We start from the raw sequence: 19987 nt of genomic DNA, 5'->3' as shown, positions 1-19987 counted from the left end.
TTTTATACAAATGTTATTAATGGAAAAAAAAAATTTTAATTAACCAAAAAAAATTAAAAAAAAAATATTCCGTATTAATTCTGTTTGGGAAGCGGTGGCTGACTTGACTAACTAAAATATTAAAACTTTTCTTCTTAAAAAAAAAAAAAAAGGTTGACTGAGAAAATAAGTCTTTAAGTGTGGGGCATAGTACTTCATTGGCAAATTATAAGAGCCACAATTGCCATATCTGTAAATTGCTCTTCCTCGCCCTTTTTTATTCAGAAGAAAAAATATTGCATCTTCTTCACATTTTGAAAGTCCTATCACTCACTACTCTTTTGTTTCCGGCTTCTCTAGTTCGACCTCGTAAAAGTAAAACGCCCCCTAGCTAGGCTGAGTTCTACAAGCTTCAACTTCACTGTAAGTAGATACACCTTCTCTCTCCTCTCTCAAACTCTCTCTCTCTCTCTCTCTCTCTCTCTCTCTATATATATATATATAAGATTTGTATTGTTTAACACGGATTGAGATCTGGAGTTATTGCACCCTGCAAATTATCCTTCATTGAATATTGAAATTTAAAAAAATTTACTTTTAATCTTAATGCTTAGATTTTTTTTTTTTTTTTTAATCTTTTAACTTTAAAATTTTTTATTTTTGATATTTTTAGCTCACGTTAGCATGGTAACTAATTACAGGCTATATGAGAATATAGTAGCGATAGTAAGCTACATGAGAAATAATAAAATTTCCAACTCAATAGGTTTGAATTTGTTGTGTACGTTGCATAATTCTTTATATTCTATCTCATGCATGATTTAGAGATTTTCTTAAAATATTCTTTACTAAATAGTAACAAACAGGAATAAAAAATTGTGGTCTTTTTAAACTATTCTTTATGTGAATTCTAATATATAATTAATATAGATTCACAATAGAATTCATATTTTTGAAACTATATTATGAACACGGATGTGCATGAAATTTCAGATTTCACTTTCAAACAATCTACATTTTGGAGTTCATAATGTAATTGTTCTTATATTTTTTACTTATGCATAAATTTGCATAAGAGTATTAAATTATCTATATATATATATATATATATATAAAACCGAAACCTTTGACATCTTCACAATTTTCCACATGAGCATTATTTAAATAAAAGAAATTAGTAAAAAAAAAAACATAAAATCTATACATTATTTAAACCATTTATATTTTTGCAACTTTGTTACCTATCCTACTGAAACACTACTAATCCTATTAAAAAGTGAAAACAACATCTATCCTATTGAAACACTACTAATCCTATTAAAAGTGAAACAACATCTAATCCCCATTATCTCTCTCTCACTCAAAAGCTGAAACCATCGCCTTCCTTCCATATTTGCATTGTTCAGGTTTCATGTTTCATGTTTGTACGTCCAGGTAACATGTTTATACACTGTAGCATGAAGCTTTGACCAAAAATAAGATATTCTGCATTTTGGGAAGCACATAGTGGCAGAGGTATTATAGCTTCACTTACAAATTCCTTATTTGTAATATATGCTTCTATATATTGTCAATTTTTGTTTTTTTGGTTAGAATTTTTTTCTTACTTGGCAAATATTTTTGTTAGATATTTTTTTTCATTCACCCCTAAAATAAATTTCTGATTTTTTTTTTTTAGTATAAGGTTAACTGTTTGTCTATGTACATCTAATTTCTAAATATTGTAGTGTTGTAAGGTTTTCACCAATGGCTCCACTATTGCTATAGCTATTTTCACCAAGGGTAACCAATCTTTTTGTTATGTTTCTTTTTTGTTATATTTCTCTATTGTGAAATCATATATTCTTTTGTTTTGATTTCTCACCTTTTTTTTTTTTTTTTTTGCAAAATCTGAAATTGTCTAACTGATTTTAACAACTATATCCATAAATTATTCTTTTGAAGGTAACTCATATTTCTCTATATTTCTTTGTTGTGTAATCACACAGTCATTTATATATTTTGTTTTGTTTCAATAATTTTTAGGCTCTGAATATTCAGATTCTTTAATTTTTTTGGCTTTTTGAAAGTTTTAACATTTGAATTTTTGGGTTCATTTTTTGCTATAACTGAATTTGTCAACTATATAGCCTTGGTTAGTCTTTTGATAGTAGCCACATTTTTCTCTTATATTTCTCTAATGTGTGATCAAATATTTTCATTATGCTTTAATAATTTCAGTTTTGAATCTTATACACGATACATTATAGATTTATGCAAAGTTTTTCGTGCATTGCACGGGTTAGCGACTAGTTGTATTTTATATATATTGATTATATATTCATGCTTTTTTATAATTTTTTAACACTTTTGGAAGGTAATAGTAATGTTTTTGTTTTTTTTTGTTTTTGTTTTAAATTATATTTTCAATTAAAAACTCTTACTTTCATTATATCTATTTTTTTTTATAATATTCATTTTCCTTTTATAGGTTTTGAACCTTTAAAAGACATTGATAAAAATAAGAAAGAATAATTTTCCTTTTCAATTGAAGTTTGACAAAGATAAATAATAGCCTATTAATTGTGATATACACGGAAAAAGAATATAAAAACTCAGATTTTAATATATAAGGTAGGAAAATTTGGGAGGGGCCACAGTTTCCCCACCCCCCTCGATCCTGCTCCTGCACACAAAATATCGGATTTGAAAGAAAAAAAAAAATCCATTAAACCTTTAAAAAAAAAATTATAGAACAATACTAAACAACACAGTTTTATCAAACTGTTAATTTTTTTATTAAAAATAAATAAATAACTTAAGGTTGTGTTGATCAAATAATAATATTTTCCTTCAATTCAGCACTTTTATTTTTGGGGTTTTAAGTCTTTTGCTTATAAAATTGAAGTAGTCAAACAATCAATTCAAATGTCAAATTTTTAGTTGAAGTATTCAAACAATCAATTGAAGTATTCAAGTACTCATATCCAAGTGTTTGCTTGTGCATGTCGCTCATAAATTTTACTCATGTGTCTTAGGGTGCATATTATAAGGAGGTTGCACTTTACGGTACTAAATGAAAAATGAAATTTCTCTAATCTATCTGTTTCGAACTTTTCAGGGATCAAAGCGGTAAGATTGGTAAGGTCCATACATAAGTCAGAGCTCAATCTTTATTTTGGACATTGCCTCCTTGAAAAGCTTTAGCCTTTAGGTATGAGCTTCTGTGGGAATCGGCGAGAGAAAGGTGATAGCTTTAGGTATGATTTATATATCATTTTAAGTTTACTTTTCTTTTCTTTTCCTTCATTTTTTGGTCCTCGATATTTTTGTTCCCAACAGCATATATATATATATATATATATATCCTTTTACTCATCAACTAAAAGACCTTTTTATTTATTTATTTATTTTTTTAAGAAATGTTATGTTCATAACATTTTTATAATGCTTTCACAATAAATATTAAATGATAGGTTATTATTAAATGTTATGAATTCATAAAAAAATCATTTTAGTTTTTTTTTTAACTAAAATAATTTAAGTTTTGAATTCAAATTAGAAATAGTAACATTTTACCATATAGGATTTATTGCGAAAGTGATGCAGAATTGTTATGGATGCTACACTTTTGAGAAGTGATTTTTATAACTAATAACAAGGACAAAATGGGCTTTTGCCCTATTTGGGCAAATTAATTAGTCTTTTGCCCTTCTTCCCAAACTAAATAGGGAAATGCCCTTCTTTTGAAAATCGAGTTTCTCAAAATCGAGTTTTTTTAAAAAAAAAGAAAAATCCTGGAACCATGAAAACGTCACTATAGGGCTTAAATCGATTTTGAAAAACTCGATTTTCAAAAGAGAGGCATTTTCCTATTTAGTTTGGGAAGAAGGGCAAAAGGCTAATTAATTTGCCCGAAAAGGGCAGAAGCCCATTTTGTCCCTAATAACAAACATAATAGAATCAGACCGGCAATAAATGGCTACAAACATGAACAACATAGCAACTAGTTACCCATAAGACAGCCAATAATAAGCAACCAACAACACCCAGAGCACCCTAGATCTATCAATAAAATATAAAATTAACAAGAATCCATGACAGAATTAGGGAGCCTACATAAATAGAATAAGGTCCTATTTAGAACCAAATTAAACGGACGATATGAAACATCAGCCATAATATAGCTTGGACCAACTACAAATCTGTCTTTTACCTTGAAAAGTTAATTGCATTAACCATCACGCAATGGTCACTTCACCAGTACAAATGTTTATAGGGTGTGGGGGGTAAAGATCAGAATTCAAATCTCCTAAAAAAACTTCACACATATATACACTTAAATTAGGATAGAATAAAATTCTATTTCAGATAAAAAAAAAAAAAAAAAAAAGAATAAAACGTATTGCATTAGGATCAAGCCAAATGTGATAGATAGTAGTGCTAAGAGTCAGATTGCATATAGTCTTCTTAAAACTCTTCCCATTTAATTTCTTCAAAACACATTTAACTTCGTCACTCCGAGATCCAACCTGACTCCTATAAAGGCATCTATCTAGAAATCGTACAATCAAAATTATTCAATCATACCCAAACAGAAAGAGCATTTCGATCAAATCACCTTTTCATCCTCAAGAAACCATTCTAACTAAGCCAACTGCCACCAATGAGCTAGACTGCTAGAGGCATGCATTGCTACAATCAGGGACGGATCCACGATTTAGAGCAAAGAAGGCTGAAGTATGAACAAAGAAAATTTATGAAAATTAACTTCTTAATACATGGCAATACAATAATCTATTAAAGGGACTTGGCTTTATTTTAGATCTTAGAAATTATTTATGATTGATTACGTACTAAATATTGCATTGTATAAAATTAAAGAATTTGTCAAGTGATCATCTTTCATTTTGATTTTATGAAGCCAAAACCAATTTTAAAAAGTCAAATATTATAATTGATTTTTCAATTATATTTATCATATCATTATTGTTGCTAAGTAAAGAAGAACACAAAAATATGGCCAGCAAGCATAATGCACTAAATATTAAACTATAAATATAACTATATATAAATTTATTAGTTCTCAATTTATAAATTATTATTTTTCTCACCTTTAAATTTATTTTTTCTCAATTTATTAGTTCTAACAATTAATTATTTTTTGAGTTTGTGTTATGTTTTATCTCATTATACAATTTTTTTGAGAAATAATTACAATACAATGCTAATTTTACAATTTGAACATTTTCTCTCCTAGACCCCAACCACTTTGTGCATGGGAATATGCCAATTCAACTCCAAGCTCATAGAATTTGATTATACAATTAATTGTTCAACTAAAAATTAAAATTAACCAAGCATGACCAAGCTTTAATTTATTATTATTTTTGGAGGGGCATGACCAAGCTTTATTTATTGTTCAACAACAATAAAGTCTCTGATAATGGAATAAGAGATTTAGGGTTCAATCTCCGCTTACACTAAAATCGATGGGTGTCTTAGTCTGATGATAAAGAGCTATCATCAAAAGTGGATGTCATATGTTTAAACTATCTATAAAAAAAAAACAACAACAACCACTGACCCATAGACCCACTCTTATAGTTGGCACTTTACATAAATAAACCAATTAAATGCACCAATGCATTAGGTTCCACTGATTATATTAGTATATTACAAATTTAATAGAATATTTTAAATAATTAGAGGATATTTGTATGTTTTTGGATCTCTTAAAACACAAGTTGTTTAACCTAGTTATTTAACCAAGTGATTACTTAAGTAAATTATTTAAATCTAGGTTAACACTAGTAAATCCTATCATGTAAACAACGCAAAAAATAAAAAAACACAACGATATGATAACCTGGGAAAACTAAACCGATAAAAAAACTTGGGGAGAATTTAACCTAGCTATCCTCAAGATAAAACAGATCTACTATGAAAGAATTGAAGTTTTAAAATAGTGACTTAGACCACTAACATCCAATTGCTACCTTGATTAGAAAACTTACTACCACGACCATGTGACAGCTCCGAGTCTATGGACTATTTCTTTCTTGGATTCACAGCAACCACAAGTACTCCCACTTGTGTTTTGCTTTAAGCTGTTTATGTAGCAATTGAAGCAATCACCAATCTCTCAACATCAATCTTGATCTTGATAACCCTAAGTGTGTATGAAGGCAAACACCTCTAGATCTCACAAGAGATTCATACACATAGCATAAACAACAACCTGAAAACATGGCTAGGGTTTTTCTTTTTATACTTAAGGCAAAACATAAAACCCTACACGTTATATGGGCTTAGGCTGAGTTGAAAATTCTGTAGAAAAAACGTTCTGTACAAGTTTCGATCAATTGAGTCTAATTTTCAATCAATCAAGCCTTGCAAAAATTGAACAGTAATTTTCTGCAATTACTCGATTCCAACTTTATATACACACACTTTGAGTAGCCTAAATCTAGACTCTAAGTTTTAATCATGGTTTGCCAATATTACATATTGAAGTTCTAATACATTTAAATCCTAAATCCTTAGAACCTAACAAACTCCCCATTCAGCAATCCATGACAAAACACATAAAAAAACAAAATGCTCAAAGTTACAAAAACAGCCCATTACAATAAAATTGCCCAACCAAAAACAATTCAACCTAACTACTATCTATCAGTTGCAAGTGTAGACAGCAGTATGACTGAATCAGCCTGTATATTCCTAAAACACTCAACAAACACATAAACGCATGTGTGGAAAATATAAGTAAAACAAAATAAATTCTTAATTTCACAAAACATAAAATAAAAGACATATATCATGAATAACCTCATAATATAAATCAATAGCCAATGTAGCACAATGTGAAACAAGAAACATAAATAAAATAAAATAAAATAAAATAAAAAACATAATATCTCCCCCTAACATATACATCACATAAAAAATAAATACATCAAGATAAACACATCATGACCCAAAAAAATAAATACATCATGAAGCACCTAGATACAATCTAAAGCTCCAAATTTCCATAAACTTAAAATCTCCCTTTATCTCCATCCATATATACTCCCCCTTTTTTGTGACAAATTGCCAAAGGGCAATCAAGACTCATCATCAAAAGGAGGTGGTGGAGTTGACTGCAATGCTCGACAAATCCGCATGTAGGGCCTGAAGCTCCATGAGTACATTCACCAAAAGCTGACCATGAGCCGTCTAAATGGTCATGACCGTATCCAACATACTCCGAGTGCTAGAATCACCCGAAGTAGAAGGTAAAGGATCAACAGCGGCAATGGGATCGACAAACTCTACAACTGTAAGGTCACCTGTAGAAGGAGGATGGGATGTAACACCTGAAGAAGACTCTACACAAGGGCGTTTAGAACTAGCTTTCATTTGAGCTGCTCTTTACCTAAGGAAGGTGGCACCTATGGGAGCTATAATGTGTACGGGCTCAGATGTAGGAAACTCATCTAATCCTAGATGTAACAAAATCCAATGTATGAAAATAGGGAAGAAAAGACCATGTGTTGTAGAACTACTCCTATAAACCTCAACTAAGGATCGAATAAAAAGAGTAGGAAAATTCATAAGAGCATCAGTCACAAAGGCATACAAAAATACACATCTCTCAATAGGAATGGTGTGCAAGTGAGAGATAGGCCAGATGGAGTGACAAGAAATCCGGAAAAACAAGTAATGAATTTCGGTAAGCTCATGGGAGGTAATCCGAGGATTAGTACCCCACTGAATGGAAGTACCTATGAGATATGACATAATGTCATCAAGAGAAGGGTCTCATCATAAGGGTAGACTGGCTATCGTAACAAAGGTACCCCAAGAGTAGAGGCCACTACTGAAGAAGTAATAGTATACTCTTCACCCCTTATCCAACTCATCACATAGTGATTGTTGGAGTCATCAAAGTATAGAGAGGTTCGAATAGAACTCTCTAATCAAGGTAGCTAGAGGAGGATGATCTATATCCAACAAAGGTAACTAGCCCCGATGCTCAAAGTTCCTCCTAATTTCCGGATCTAGCTCATCTAACACAGCTTTCCTCTCAGCCCACATAGACCTAATTATGTTCAACTTCTTATAGGTTTCTTGGTTTTTCTCAAACCGAAACCACTCACTATCAAAGGTAGGGGCAGAGGTGGAGGTGGTTTTCTTATTGGCTCTAGTCTTCCTAACCATGATGCAAAGGGAAGAAAAGAAAGACCAAAACAAAAACCAAAAGACAGAAAACAAAGAAAACCAAGGGCAGATTGCATTAGGTAGGGTTAGAGAGAAACAACAAAAGAAAATATCAATCTTTATGATGCATGAATAGAATAAACACATGATGTATGCTCTAATGCATTAAGTACAGTTCAATTATAGTTTAAAAACCAACCATTGACTTGAAAATAGAGTTTTAGTACAAAAGCCCCAAATTTTGAAAAACCTACTTTCAAAAATTTAACCAAATTGAGTAATTAATCATTACACTAGATAGAAATCATCAGATAATGACATAATCAATCAATTTCACAAGTCAATTTTACCAATGATAGCCTAACTGAACAAAATTCCCTATTTTGTGTAGTTACAAGCCCTAGAATTTCAAATTGTTCTCAAATCACCAAATTAATCAAATTAAAGCATGGTAAACATGTTTACATCATCTTGGAACAAAAACCCATTGATCAATTTGGACAGAAACCAACTCAAAAATCAAAAACCCCAAAATCCTATAGGTCTGAAAATATCCCTAAAAATGCATGAAAAAAAATGAATAAACTAAAAAAGAAAGGGTATAAAGGTCTTACCGGCATTAGAAGATAAAAACCTTGAGAAAAATTTGGAAGGAAAACGACAAAAATTTGACTTGAATCTAGATCGGTCGAAGAGAGAGAGAGAGAGAGAGAGAGAGAGAGAGAGAGAGAGAGAGAGAGAGAGAGAGAGAGAGAGAAGCTTTTTGAAAAGTTTGAAAAAGTGAAGAACACGTGAAAAAGATTGTCTTAAGAAACTCTCTGAATGATTTTCGATCGATTAAAAATTAGATTTGATCTATCAAAAATCACATTCGATTGATCTAGTATCAATCGAGCAGCAATTGAGCCAGGCAGATTCAAACCAAGTTTTTTATCACAATTTCGATCGGTCAAGCAACAGGTTTGATCAATCAAAAATCTGAAAAATCGATTTTTTGAAAAACAAAGCATTTTAATGTAGAAACTCCTCAAAGCACAATGTTTTATGAATAGAATGCATGAGTATGAGATGAAAAGTTTTTCAAAGACCATTGAATTTAACCCAGATCTTCCAAAAACAAGATTTTCAATCAATTTGTCCTCAAATCTCAAACTTTAAACACATTTTGCATTAAAATCAATGAACTTTTAATCTTAGATGGCCATAACAAGATCACACACAATATAATGTACTAAGTTTAGCAAAGAATAACTTGTGTAATGTGTGCAACTAGCAATAGCTTAAGATATATGTGAGGTGACATGTAGATAGTAATCAATCACAAGTTCTACAAAATTCATCACATAAGTTTGAAAGAGACTATCACCTAAGAGTTACATCATATAACTCTTACATCTCCTAGAAAACAAGTTTGCAATCATGTAATTTTCTTGTTTTGCCTTATAATGTACACATCAATTTTATTTGATTTGGAAATTATTAGAATAGCCAAAATAATGTACACACAAATATTATTTCATTGTAAATTAGCTATAGTCCAATAATGTACACACCAATTTTAGCATTAATCTAAGGTTACATCTTATGTTCTTTTTTTGCATGTGCTACACTTTCTTGAGTACAAAATCACATGATATGCACTAAGGTGTTCATGATTGTCTAGTAAACAGTGTTGAGATGGTTATTTATGCCTTTCTCATTAAGTTTAGTCCAACAATCAAATGCATGTGACTTCAAGATCAAGATTAAGTGATCAAAAACTATAAATAACTCCCACGCAACATGCACTACAAAGTTATAACTAGCAAAGTGCAGTAAAATAAGTTCATTCAAGCTAAACAAGGTACATAAACATGTTATGTAAAGATAATATGGCCAGCCTTGATTACAAATCCAAGAAAAATAATACAAAACACATTTTTCCTTCCTTTTCCCTTTATATATATATATATATATATATATATTATTTTTGAAAAGAATAACAAAAACAACCTAGCATGAAATGCATGAATGTTATGCAATGCAAATCCTAAAACAAAGAAAAGAAAAAAAAAAAAAAAAAAAGAAGAAGAAGAAGAATGGTCACAAGGAATAAAAAGATGAAGCACAAGAACCATGTTAGAAAGACTCAATTAGATTGAGCCTTTTGCATCCAAAACTTTTTAGATACAACTTTTGCATTGGAGTTATTATTTATATTAGAATGATGAGTAACTCCAATATTGGAATAAAGGTTTAAAGCCTTTACCAACTTACTAATAAGTACCAAGGGATGTTGTGCTTGAGGCATAGGTACTTTTGGCTTATTTGCTCGCTTCGCAACTTGCAACTTGAAATAGTTTTAACGAATATGCTCAGACTTTTCACAAAAATGACAAACCCATGTAGGTCTATCATGCAACTTATCCTTAGGAAGGGTAGAATTCTTAGACTTAGACTTAGACTCTTTAAGATCAACCCTAATCTTCCTAACTTTTACTGGTTTGACATTCTCACTCACGAGAGGCTCAGAAGAAGAAACAAAGTTTACGGAATGAGTTTCAGACATAGAGATGCTTTCTACAAGACCTAGTCTAGTTTTGTCTGAGGTAGACTTCTAAACACTCAACATGTGATCAAGTTTGGAACTAGCTGACCCATTTTTTTGTTTTCTAACAACAGATAATTCAAGTTTCAAGTTCTTAACTTTATCAAGCAATAATATGTTCTCAGTTTTCACCTTATCTAATAATTCATTAGCATCAAATAGTTTCAACAACAAGTTTTTCTTATCAAGTTCAAGAGAAGCAATTTTCTTTAAGTCTAAATCAACATTCATAGCATCCTTTATAACAAGCTTGCAAAGATAGGCTTCTTACAAATCAGCATTTTTAAAGGGTTCCCCATCAGAAGGGTTCTCATCAACAACAATACTTTCATCAACTATAGTAGTAGTTGTGAAAGTAATGAAGTTTCCATCCTCATCACTACTAGACTCATTATCAGTAACTTCATCATCATTAAGGATTACAGCCATAACTTTACCCTTTGATCTCAAGAATGTAGGATATTCTGATTTCACATGACCATACCCTTGACAACCAAAACATTGTTGACCCATAGAATTACTAGAGATTTGACCTACTTTCTCTTTAGGTTTTTTAGTATTGTTTACTTTAGTGGGTTCATTTCTCCTAAAATTCCTAGGTTCAACATTGTTTTTACCTCTTGCCCTTCTATTATTGTTCCTAAGAAAGTTTCTAAAATTCTTGGCAAGATAAGTAATCTCTGTGGTAAAGAGTTCATCATTAAATCCATTCTCATCAACATCATCAACAAACTTAAGAGCCATTGATTTGGATTTATTTGTCTTAAGTAGGTCCAACTCATAGGACTGGAGAGATCCTACAAGTTCATCAACAGGGATGAAATCTACATCCTTACTCTTAGTAATGGCAGTCACTTGGGTCTGAAGTCCTCAATCAAAGATCTAAGTATCTTCCTAATAATCTTAGGTTGATCATAGATTTCATCCAAATTATAAGCAGAGTTAACAATATCATTCAATTTAGCATAGAATTCATCAAAACATTCATCATCAGACATTCTAATACTTTCAAACCTAGTAGTTAATTGCTATAGTTTGTTAATCTTAACTGCCTTAGTTTGTTAATCTTAACTGCCTTTGTGCCTTCATGCATAGTCTGGAGAATATTGCATGCAGTATGAGCAACCTTAACATTAAATATTCTCTTGAATTCCTCCATAAAAACAGCATTATAAATAGTATTCATAGCTTTGCTATTAAAAGTGACTGCTTCTTTCTCAGAAGTTTGCCACTCATTAATTGGAGTAGTGGGTTTCTTCCATTTGTACTCAACGGAATTCCAAACTCTCACATCAATAGATTTCAGGAATGCTTTCATCCTTACTTTCCAATAGACATAGTTGTTCCCATCAAAGTGAGGTGGGATCACAAGAGAGTGACCGTGTTTCATGACAGTAGGGGTCAAGGATTAACTCATAGATCAAAGAATCTAAATACTAGAGCTAACCTGCTCTAATATCACTTGTTCGTTTTTAGACCCCTTAAAACACAAGTTGTTTAACCTAGTTATTTAGCCAAGTGATTACTTAAGTAAATTATTCAAATCTAGGTTAACACAAGTAAATTATATCATGTAAACAATATGGAAAATAAAGAACATAACGATATGATAACCTAGAAAACCAAACCGGTAAAAAAACCTGGGGAAGATTTAACCTAGCTATCCTCAAGGTAAAACAGATCCACTATGAAAGAATTGAAGTTTTACAATAGCGACTTAGACCACTAACATCCTATTGCTACCACTTAGACCACTAACATCCTATTACTGCCTCGAGTAGAAAACTTACTATTATGACCACGTGACAGCTTCGAGTCCACGGACTACTTCTTTCTTGGATTCACAGCAACCACAAGTACTCCCACTTGTGTTTTTCTTTGAGCTCTTTATGCAGCAACTAAAGCGATCACGAAGCTCTTGACATCAATTTTGATTTTGGTAACCCTAAGTGTGTATGAAGGCAAATACTTCTAGATCTTACAAGAGATTCACACACACAGAGCATAAACAACAACCTAAAAACATGGCTAGGGTTTTTCCTTTTATACTTAAGGCAAAACATAAAACGCTACATGTTATATGGGCTTGGGCTGAGTTGGAAATTCTGCAGAAAAAATATTCTGCACAAGCTTCGATCGATTGAGTCTAATTTTCAATCGTTCGAGCCTTACAAAAATTGAATAGTAATTTTTTGCAATTATTAATTCTAACTTTACACACACACACTTTGAGCAATTTAAATCTAGACTCTAAGTTTTGATCATGGTTTGCCAACATTACATATTGAAGTTCTAATACATTTAAATCCTAAATCCTTAGAACCTAATAATATTTATTTAATTTTTGTAGTAAATTATGAGAAGTATTATCTAATCTTTAATCAAAATATACTTTTGACATCTTTAAATACTATTTTCATTCTTATAAAACAAAATACTATTTTTGTTTAGATTGTTAAAATTTCAAAATTATTTTATTTATTTTTATATTAATTGTTTGTTTGTTTAGACCCCTTAAAACAAATTGTTTAACCTAATATACTAGCCAAGTAGTTACTTAGGATAGTTATTCAGATCTAGGTTAAACAATAATAAATCATATCATGCAAAGTAGCGGAAAATAAAGAATACCACGATATGATGACCAAGGAAAACCAATGAAACTAACATTTTCAAGATAAAAGCCTGGAGAGGATTTGACCTAACTATTCTCAAAGGTAAAACAAATCCACTATAGAGAATCAAAATTTTTACAATCAGATTTAACCCTAAATATATTGTTACCTCCAGTAGTAACTTACTGACACGACCACGTGCAAGCTTTGAACCACAAACTCCTTCTCTCTTGGATTTGTAGCACACAAGCACCCATGACTATGACTTTAAGATCCCACTCAAAGGTTTCAGATCACGGCTTGTTGATCTATGTAGCAACTAGATTCCACTGGCACTTGATTGTAGATCTTGTTTTGGTAAATGCTTGTAGAGTTAGAAGGTACAGAATCTCTCAGATCTCATAGGTGTAAATCACAAGTCTTCCAAGAGTCTTCAAAACGTGGCCAGGGTTTTCCTTTTATATGTATGAATGTTGGACTGAAACCCTAAACGTTTTCGTGAGCTTGGACCTGTTTAAAATTCTACAGAAATTATTTTCTGCAATTTTCGATCGATTGAGCTTCACCATTTGATTGGTCGAGCTTCACAGAATTTCAATTCTTTTTCCCGTAATTTGAACATTCTTAAGTCTTGACTTGAACCACTTTGAGTAATGTCTAACACCTATTCTAAACATGTTTTTTGTTCTCGGTTTGCCAACACATACAAGTTGAAACTTTAAACATTTAATTCTAAATTTTTAGAACCTAACATTAATTAATTATGATATTATCACGGTCTAACCTCTATTAGACCCACCCGATCGAACCTCAAAAACCTTGGACTTCTTCATTTTACAGTTCTTTGAATACTTTGGATCTAAAAACCATGGGTAGTTCATCTTGCCCAGATGATAAAGAGTGTCTTCAAATAAGATATTTGGGGTGCGACCTCACCTATAGCAAAATACATTTGGTGTCTTGACTTTATCCAATCATAATGGAGTGGATTACATAGGCTAAAATTTTATGTATCAATTATGTTACAAAAAGTTTGAGTGGGTTAGCTATTATCAATTTAAAAATAGACGTTAGAAAAAACTTAATTAATAATTTTATATATCAATAAGTAAGAAAAATGATTTTTGAGTAAAAAATTTATAATATAAAAAGTGAAATAATTAATATTTAAAAGTAAAAATTAAAAAAAAAAAAATGTCACTTAAATTTGTCAATTGTGCGCCCTATTTCTATCTTTATTGATCAAGGAGGAACTGAATGGAAATCTATGCAACAATTTCGTCCTTGTTTTTCCTGTTGGACTTTCCCCCTATACATGATACTTGTTAGAAATACTGAAAGATTGTATTGTATTTTACTAGTAATGAAATATACATGAGTCTCTTTATATAGGAAGTAGAATGTGCAATACAAATATGTGTACTATGCAAGATAAATAAGGTGGGCCTTAAGGTCCATGGCCTATTACATGTTAACAGTCCCCTCAAACTCAAGGTGGCTGTGAGACCAACTTGAGGTTGTCAACCAAAGCATGAAAGCATCTCTTAGGATGTGACTTGGTGAAGATATCTGCAAGTTGATTTTTAGAGAAAATTGAAAATAGCTTGAGAGTATCATGGACAAAATGATAACAAATAAAATGACAATCAATCTCGATGTGTTTAGTTCGTTCATGGAAGACATCATTGTGAGCAATATGAATGGCACTCTGATATCATATTAAATTACCGATTATCCAAAAAGCTTAAACTATTAGGGTATAGTAATTTTAATAATTTAACCACATATTTTTAACACTGCCCCTTATGTGTGGGCCGAAACTACCTTTTAATAAGTGAGGCCAACACGTGAGAATTGAAATGGAATGTAAAGTAGAGGAAACAAGAATCGAACTCAAGATATCAGGTTCTGATATCATGTTAGAAATATTGAAAGATTGTATCGTATTTCATTGGTAATAAAATATACATGAGTGCTTTTATATATGAGATAAAGTGTGCAGTACAGGTATTTATGCTATAAAAGATAAATAAGGTGAGCCTAAGTCCCAATAACAAGTTAACAATACTAGTGTCATGGAGTAATTCTATATTCTCTATTTTTTTTTTTTGTTTTTTCTTTTTCTTTCAGGATTCATGAAATTGAGGTGGGGCAATACGTGAGGAATGGAGGTGAATCAGGTGATTTATTGCCAAGACCAAGGAACTCAATGAAAATTCGTGAACTACCTCCCTGGTTCTTTCAACCATGGAGGATAATATTTGGAGTGTCGTGTGTGCTTGCAGTAGCAATGGATCCTTTGTTCTTTTACGTTCCTGTGATCAACGAAGGGAACAAGTGCATTGAGTTGGACAAAAAGTTGAAAACCATATCTCTTGTTTTGCGATCTGTTACTGATATCATTGGCATTATAAATATTATTTTGCAAGTTCTTAATGGTTGCACAGACAAAAACTCGGGAGAAGACATTGATCCTAAGAAAATACCAAGGTGGTGGCTATACTTCCTGATTGACATTCTGGTTATTCTTCCCTTCCCACAGGTAAGGAGAGATTTCTTCAGCTAATATGTTTATGGTGAAATGGTATCTCATACCAATGATGACTTTTATTATTTGTGCCACATATATATTTATCTTTTTCATCTGTTAACTCTGTTGTAATATCTGTTCAGGTGATAATTTTATTTTATTTTCGAGAACTGAAAGGCTCAACATTTTTGAACACGAGAAAGTTGTTGACTTTTTTTGTTCTCTTCCAATATGTGCCAAGAGTTGTTCAAATCTACCGATCCTGGAAAAATAAGAGAAAAGCCAACACAGTTTTTAATAAAACCCCCATATGGGTTAAAGCTGCATTCAATTTCTTCTTGTACATAGTTGCCAGCCATGTAAGTTTGACTTCAAACTGATTTTGTTAGGTTTTAAAGTCTTAGGAATTTATGTATTTAGAACTCTAATTTGTATTGTTGGCAAACCATGATCAAAACAATGTGTTTAGAAGTGTTTTATTCTTGCTCAAAGTTGTGCATTTATGTAAAGTTGAAATCGAGCTAATGCAGGAAAGCATTATGCCTTTCGGCCTGGCTCGATCGATCGAAGCTCGGGCAGAATTTTTCAACTTAGCCCTAGGTGTTTTAAAACGTTTTTAGGGTTTCTTATTTGTCCTAAGTATAAAAGGCAAACCTTAGCCACGTTTTAGTGTTGCTCATATTGCTGTTTATGTAAATCTCTTGTGAGATCTAGAGGAGTTTTCCTTTACACAAACTTAGGGTTTTCAAGGAGAAGATTTATCTACACCTTGATAATCAACTCAGTTGCTGCCATTGAAGCTTAAAAAAAACACAAGCGGGTGTGCTTGTATTTGGTGGTGAATCCAAGAAAGAATGAGTCCGTGGATTCTGAGCTTGCACGTGGTCGTGTCAATAAGTTCTACTGGTTGGTAGCAATAAGAAGTCAAGCGTGGGGGCTTGTAAGTCTTATTGTATGAACTTCGATTCTTTCAAGATAGTGGATTCAAGTTTATCTTGAAGATAGCTAAGTCAAATTCTCCCCAGGTTTTTACCGGTTTGGTTTCCTGGGTGATCATATCTTGTGTTATTCATTTTTCGCTGCTACGCATGTTATGATCTTTGTTATTGTGATAACCTAGACTTGTTAAATTGGACTAAGTAACAACTTGTCTAATTAACTAGGTTAAATCAATTGTTTTCAAGGGGTCTAAAAACTATCAGATTTGATACTCATGAAATTTTACCTAGACAAGTATCATTTTAAAAAAAAAAATTCAAAAGTTTTGTTGGCTTTCATGAAAAAAGTATAGATTTTAAAAACAACAATCTTAGTGAATCAATAACATTAATTTCGGAAACACAAAAAGAAAAATATTTAGATATAAAGATTATAAATTGTGAAATAATTCATTTTATTCATTTGTGCAATTGCTTGGATTATATATCTTGTACAATTGTATGAATTATTATCGTTATTATTAATGTTTTTGCATTACAATTTTTATCATCTGGTTTGGATAGATGAGGAATTAATTGATGTTCAATGGCTCACTGGTCTTCTAGGTATTGGGAGCCTTTTGGTATTTTCTTTCAATTGAACGAGAGACGGCTTGCTGGCACAGGTTCTGTGTAAAAAAGGAATGTAGCAAAAGGTCTTTCAATTGTGATCACAGTTTAGGAAATTACGCATTTCTAAATGATTTTTGCATTATAAGTCCACCAAATACAACAACACCAGATACAACCTTCTTTGATTTTGGAATATTTTATGGAGCCCTTAATTCTGGTGTTGTGCAGTCCAAAAATTTCTCAGAAAAATTCTTTCAATGTTTCTGGTGGGGCTTGCGAAATCTAAGGTTTGTACATATTAAACTCCGCTATTACCTATTTCCTAGTGTGTTTGTTTTTCAAAGAAAAAAAAGAACTTATCTATTCCATATTTCAATTTTTGAATAGTTTTCATTTTATTTTATCCTTTTATACAAGATAGAAATTCTACTCTAACCTAATCTAAGTGTATATGTGTGTGAAGGTCCCTTCTGAAAACTTGAATCTCGACTCTTGTAGAGTGACCATCGCATCAAGGGTGTGCGGTGGTAGAATAGCTTTCATTAATTAGTACTTTTGTAGTTTTTAATGATAATTTCTCTTTATTATTAGGCTAAGATACTAATCGATTAATGATATAGGTGGGTTTTGTTGTACTTTAGTAGTTATATACTTATATTCAATATTTTTGTTTTGAGCCAAAAAAAGGGGTTTAATTGATAGTATAACTTAAGCTCAATAATGATCTTAATATTTAATCTTCTTGTTTTAGTGTTTATTCGTGTCTAGTTTATTTGATTAGCTTTTAGTTTTTACGTACAATTTTTTAAAATCTTACTTTTCAATGTACAAATATATTTTAACATACTTTCAATAAAAAAAAAACAATTAGCAAAAAAAAGATAAATAAACTTATTCCAAACGCACACTTAGAACTAAAATCTTGTTTTTACTTCTTTTTTTCTTGGAAATTTCACTCATTCATTCAGGAGCAGAACTATGTATATGGTAGGGGTAGGGGAGGCATGGCCCTAATTTTTCAGGAACCAAATTGCTTTTTATAGGTAAAACGTAAAAATTAGGCCTATTTGTTATGTTTTTCCAAAATTTGACCCCTACAAGAAAAATATTTGCACCCCCCCCCCCCCCCCCCCCCACAACGTGTCTATGCCCCTCCTCTCCCAATTAAATCCCTATTTTGTTTATAATTTGCCCCCCTTCCAGCAAGTGCAACACACTAGCCAAAAATATTTGTTGGCTATGTCCACTTGTAGTCCTTGTACTGTGTAGTTTCTATAGTATTACTAGGTGGTAGCTTGGTTTTTTAATTGGTTCTGTGTCAGTTCAATTCTTAGTCATATCATATTGGTTTATTTGTGTACTTAGTCTACTGTGAACTCTTTCTTCGTTTTATGTATAATATTCTTGTTTATTAAAAAAAAAAAAAAAAAAAACAAAACAAAACAAAAGATTTGTTGGCTTTAATTTTAGCTTAACTTCCTTTAAAAGCTTCAATTACATTTTCACAAAACTTTTTACACTTTCACTTTTATAATATTTCCAATGAAGATGTTTAAATTTTAAATCACTCCTCTCTCATTGTAATTATCTAATTTATCAAAAAAAAAAATTATACTTTTTGTTTTTTCCCCTTTAATTTAATTTACTTAATTAATTGATAGGTTCTATTTACTATTTTATCTAGAATTCCATACTAACTTCTACTTTTTTTTTTTTTTTTTTGACATTTGGAGAAGCAAATTTATAAATTAATGTACTTTGAGTGCTAAAAAGAATTGTTATATTGAGAATTAGAAAATCTTATGAACTTGATGGATGAAATTGATTGTTCAACTTTGTTAGTATTTTGTGCTAACTTTAAATAGAAGATTCTAAGTCCTATTTTTGGAATATTTGTTATATATGTTTGTAGCAAACTAGAAACTTTTGCGTACAAGACGATTTTGTAAACCGTGTAACTTTTGTATAATCAATTATATATATATATATATATATATATTAAATGCAAATCAATAATAGTTAGCCTGGGCCCTTAAACATGAATTCTTGGTTCCACCCTTGCATGCACCTAATAGTCCTCACACCAACTATCTCAGCCAATATCTCATACTTATGGGATTGGAGATGCTTTCTACCCAATGATCATTCTCTTGTTATCTCCTTTTCGGTTTCCTTTCTTAGAGCCCAAGTATAAATCTTCATATCTTGTATTAACTTATTTTCCACAAAAAGTTTGTAGATTCCTACTATAATGATTGCAGGTATGATTTCTTAGATTAGCATATCTAACGCATTATGGTCGCACCTTTTTTGCAGTTCTCTTGGTCAAAACCTCCAAACAAGTAACTATGTTTGGGAAAACTTCTTTGCAGCTCTTATTTCTCTCGTTGGCTTGCTATTATTTTCATATTTCATTGGAAATTTGCAGGTTAGTACGTATTCTTTTCTTCTGCATGTTTTCGTTTTACAATGGGTTAGGGCTCCTAATTCTATAATTATGAACCGATCAAGAACATTGATTATTTAAGATATGAAAAATTAT

The 19987-nt window shown here is 31.3% G+C and overlaps 1 protein-coding gene across 5 annotated transcripts in view; it reads left to right on the top strand.

Moving 5' to 3' along the window:
- The first annotated feature begins 235 nt into the window (after positions 1 to 235).
- The window catches only part of LOC126725045 (cyclic nucleotide-gated ion channel 1-like), a 38764-nt gene continuing 19012 nt past the window's right edge, over positions 236 to 19987 (top strand). For 3 of the 5 annotated variants that reach the window (XM_050429536.1, XM_050429535.1, XM_050429532.1), the window contains exons 1-7: positions 236 to 402; positions 1414 to 1494; positions 3080 to 3218; positions 15496 to 15907; positions 16039 to 16254; positions 17440 to 17732; positions 19762 to 19873. In XM_050429536.1, coding sequence (XP_050285493.1) covers positions 3175 to 3218; positions 15496 to 15907; positions 16039 to 16254; positions 17440 to 17732; positions 19762 to 19873 — 1077 coding nt within the window. In that variant the 5' untranslated portion in view covers positions 236 to 402; positions 1414 to 1494; positions 3080 to 3174. Of the gene's footprint in view, positions 403 to 1385; positions 1495 to 3079; positions 3219 to 15495; positions 15908 to 16038; positions 16255 to 17439; positions 17733 to 19761; positions 19874 to 19987 lie in introns of all 5 variants that reach the window. The other 2 variants (XM_050429533.1, XM_050429534.1) reach the window with 2 other exon arrangements.

The sequence above is a fragment of the Quercus robur genome, chromosome 5, assembly GCF_932294415.1.
Source record: "Quercus robur chromosome 5, dhQueRobu3.1, whole genome shotgun sequence".
Lineage (NCBI taxonomy): Eukaryota > Viridiplantae > Streptophyta > Magnoliopsida > Fagales > Fagaceae > Quercus > Quercus robur.
This window is presented reverse-complemented; position numbering and strand designations above follow the sequence as displayed.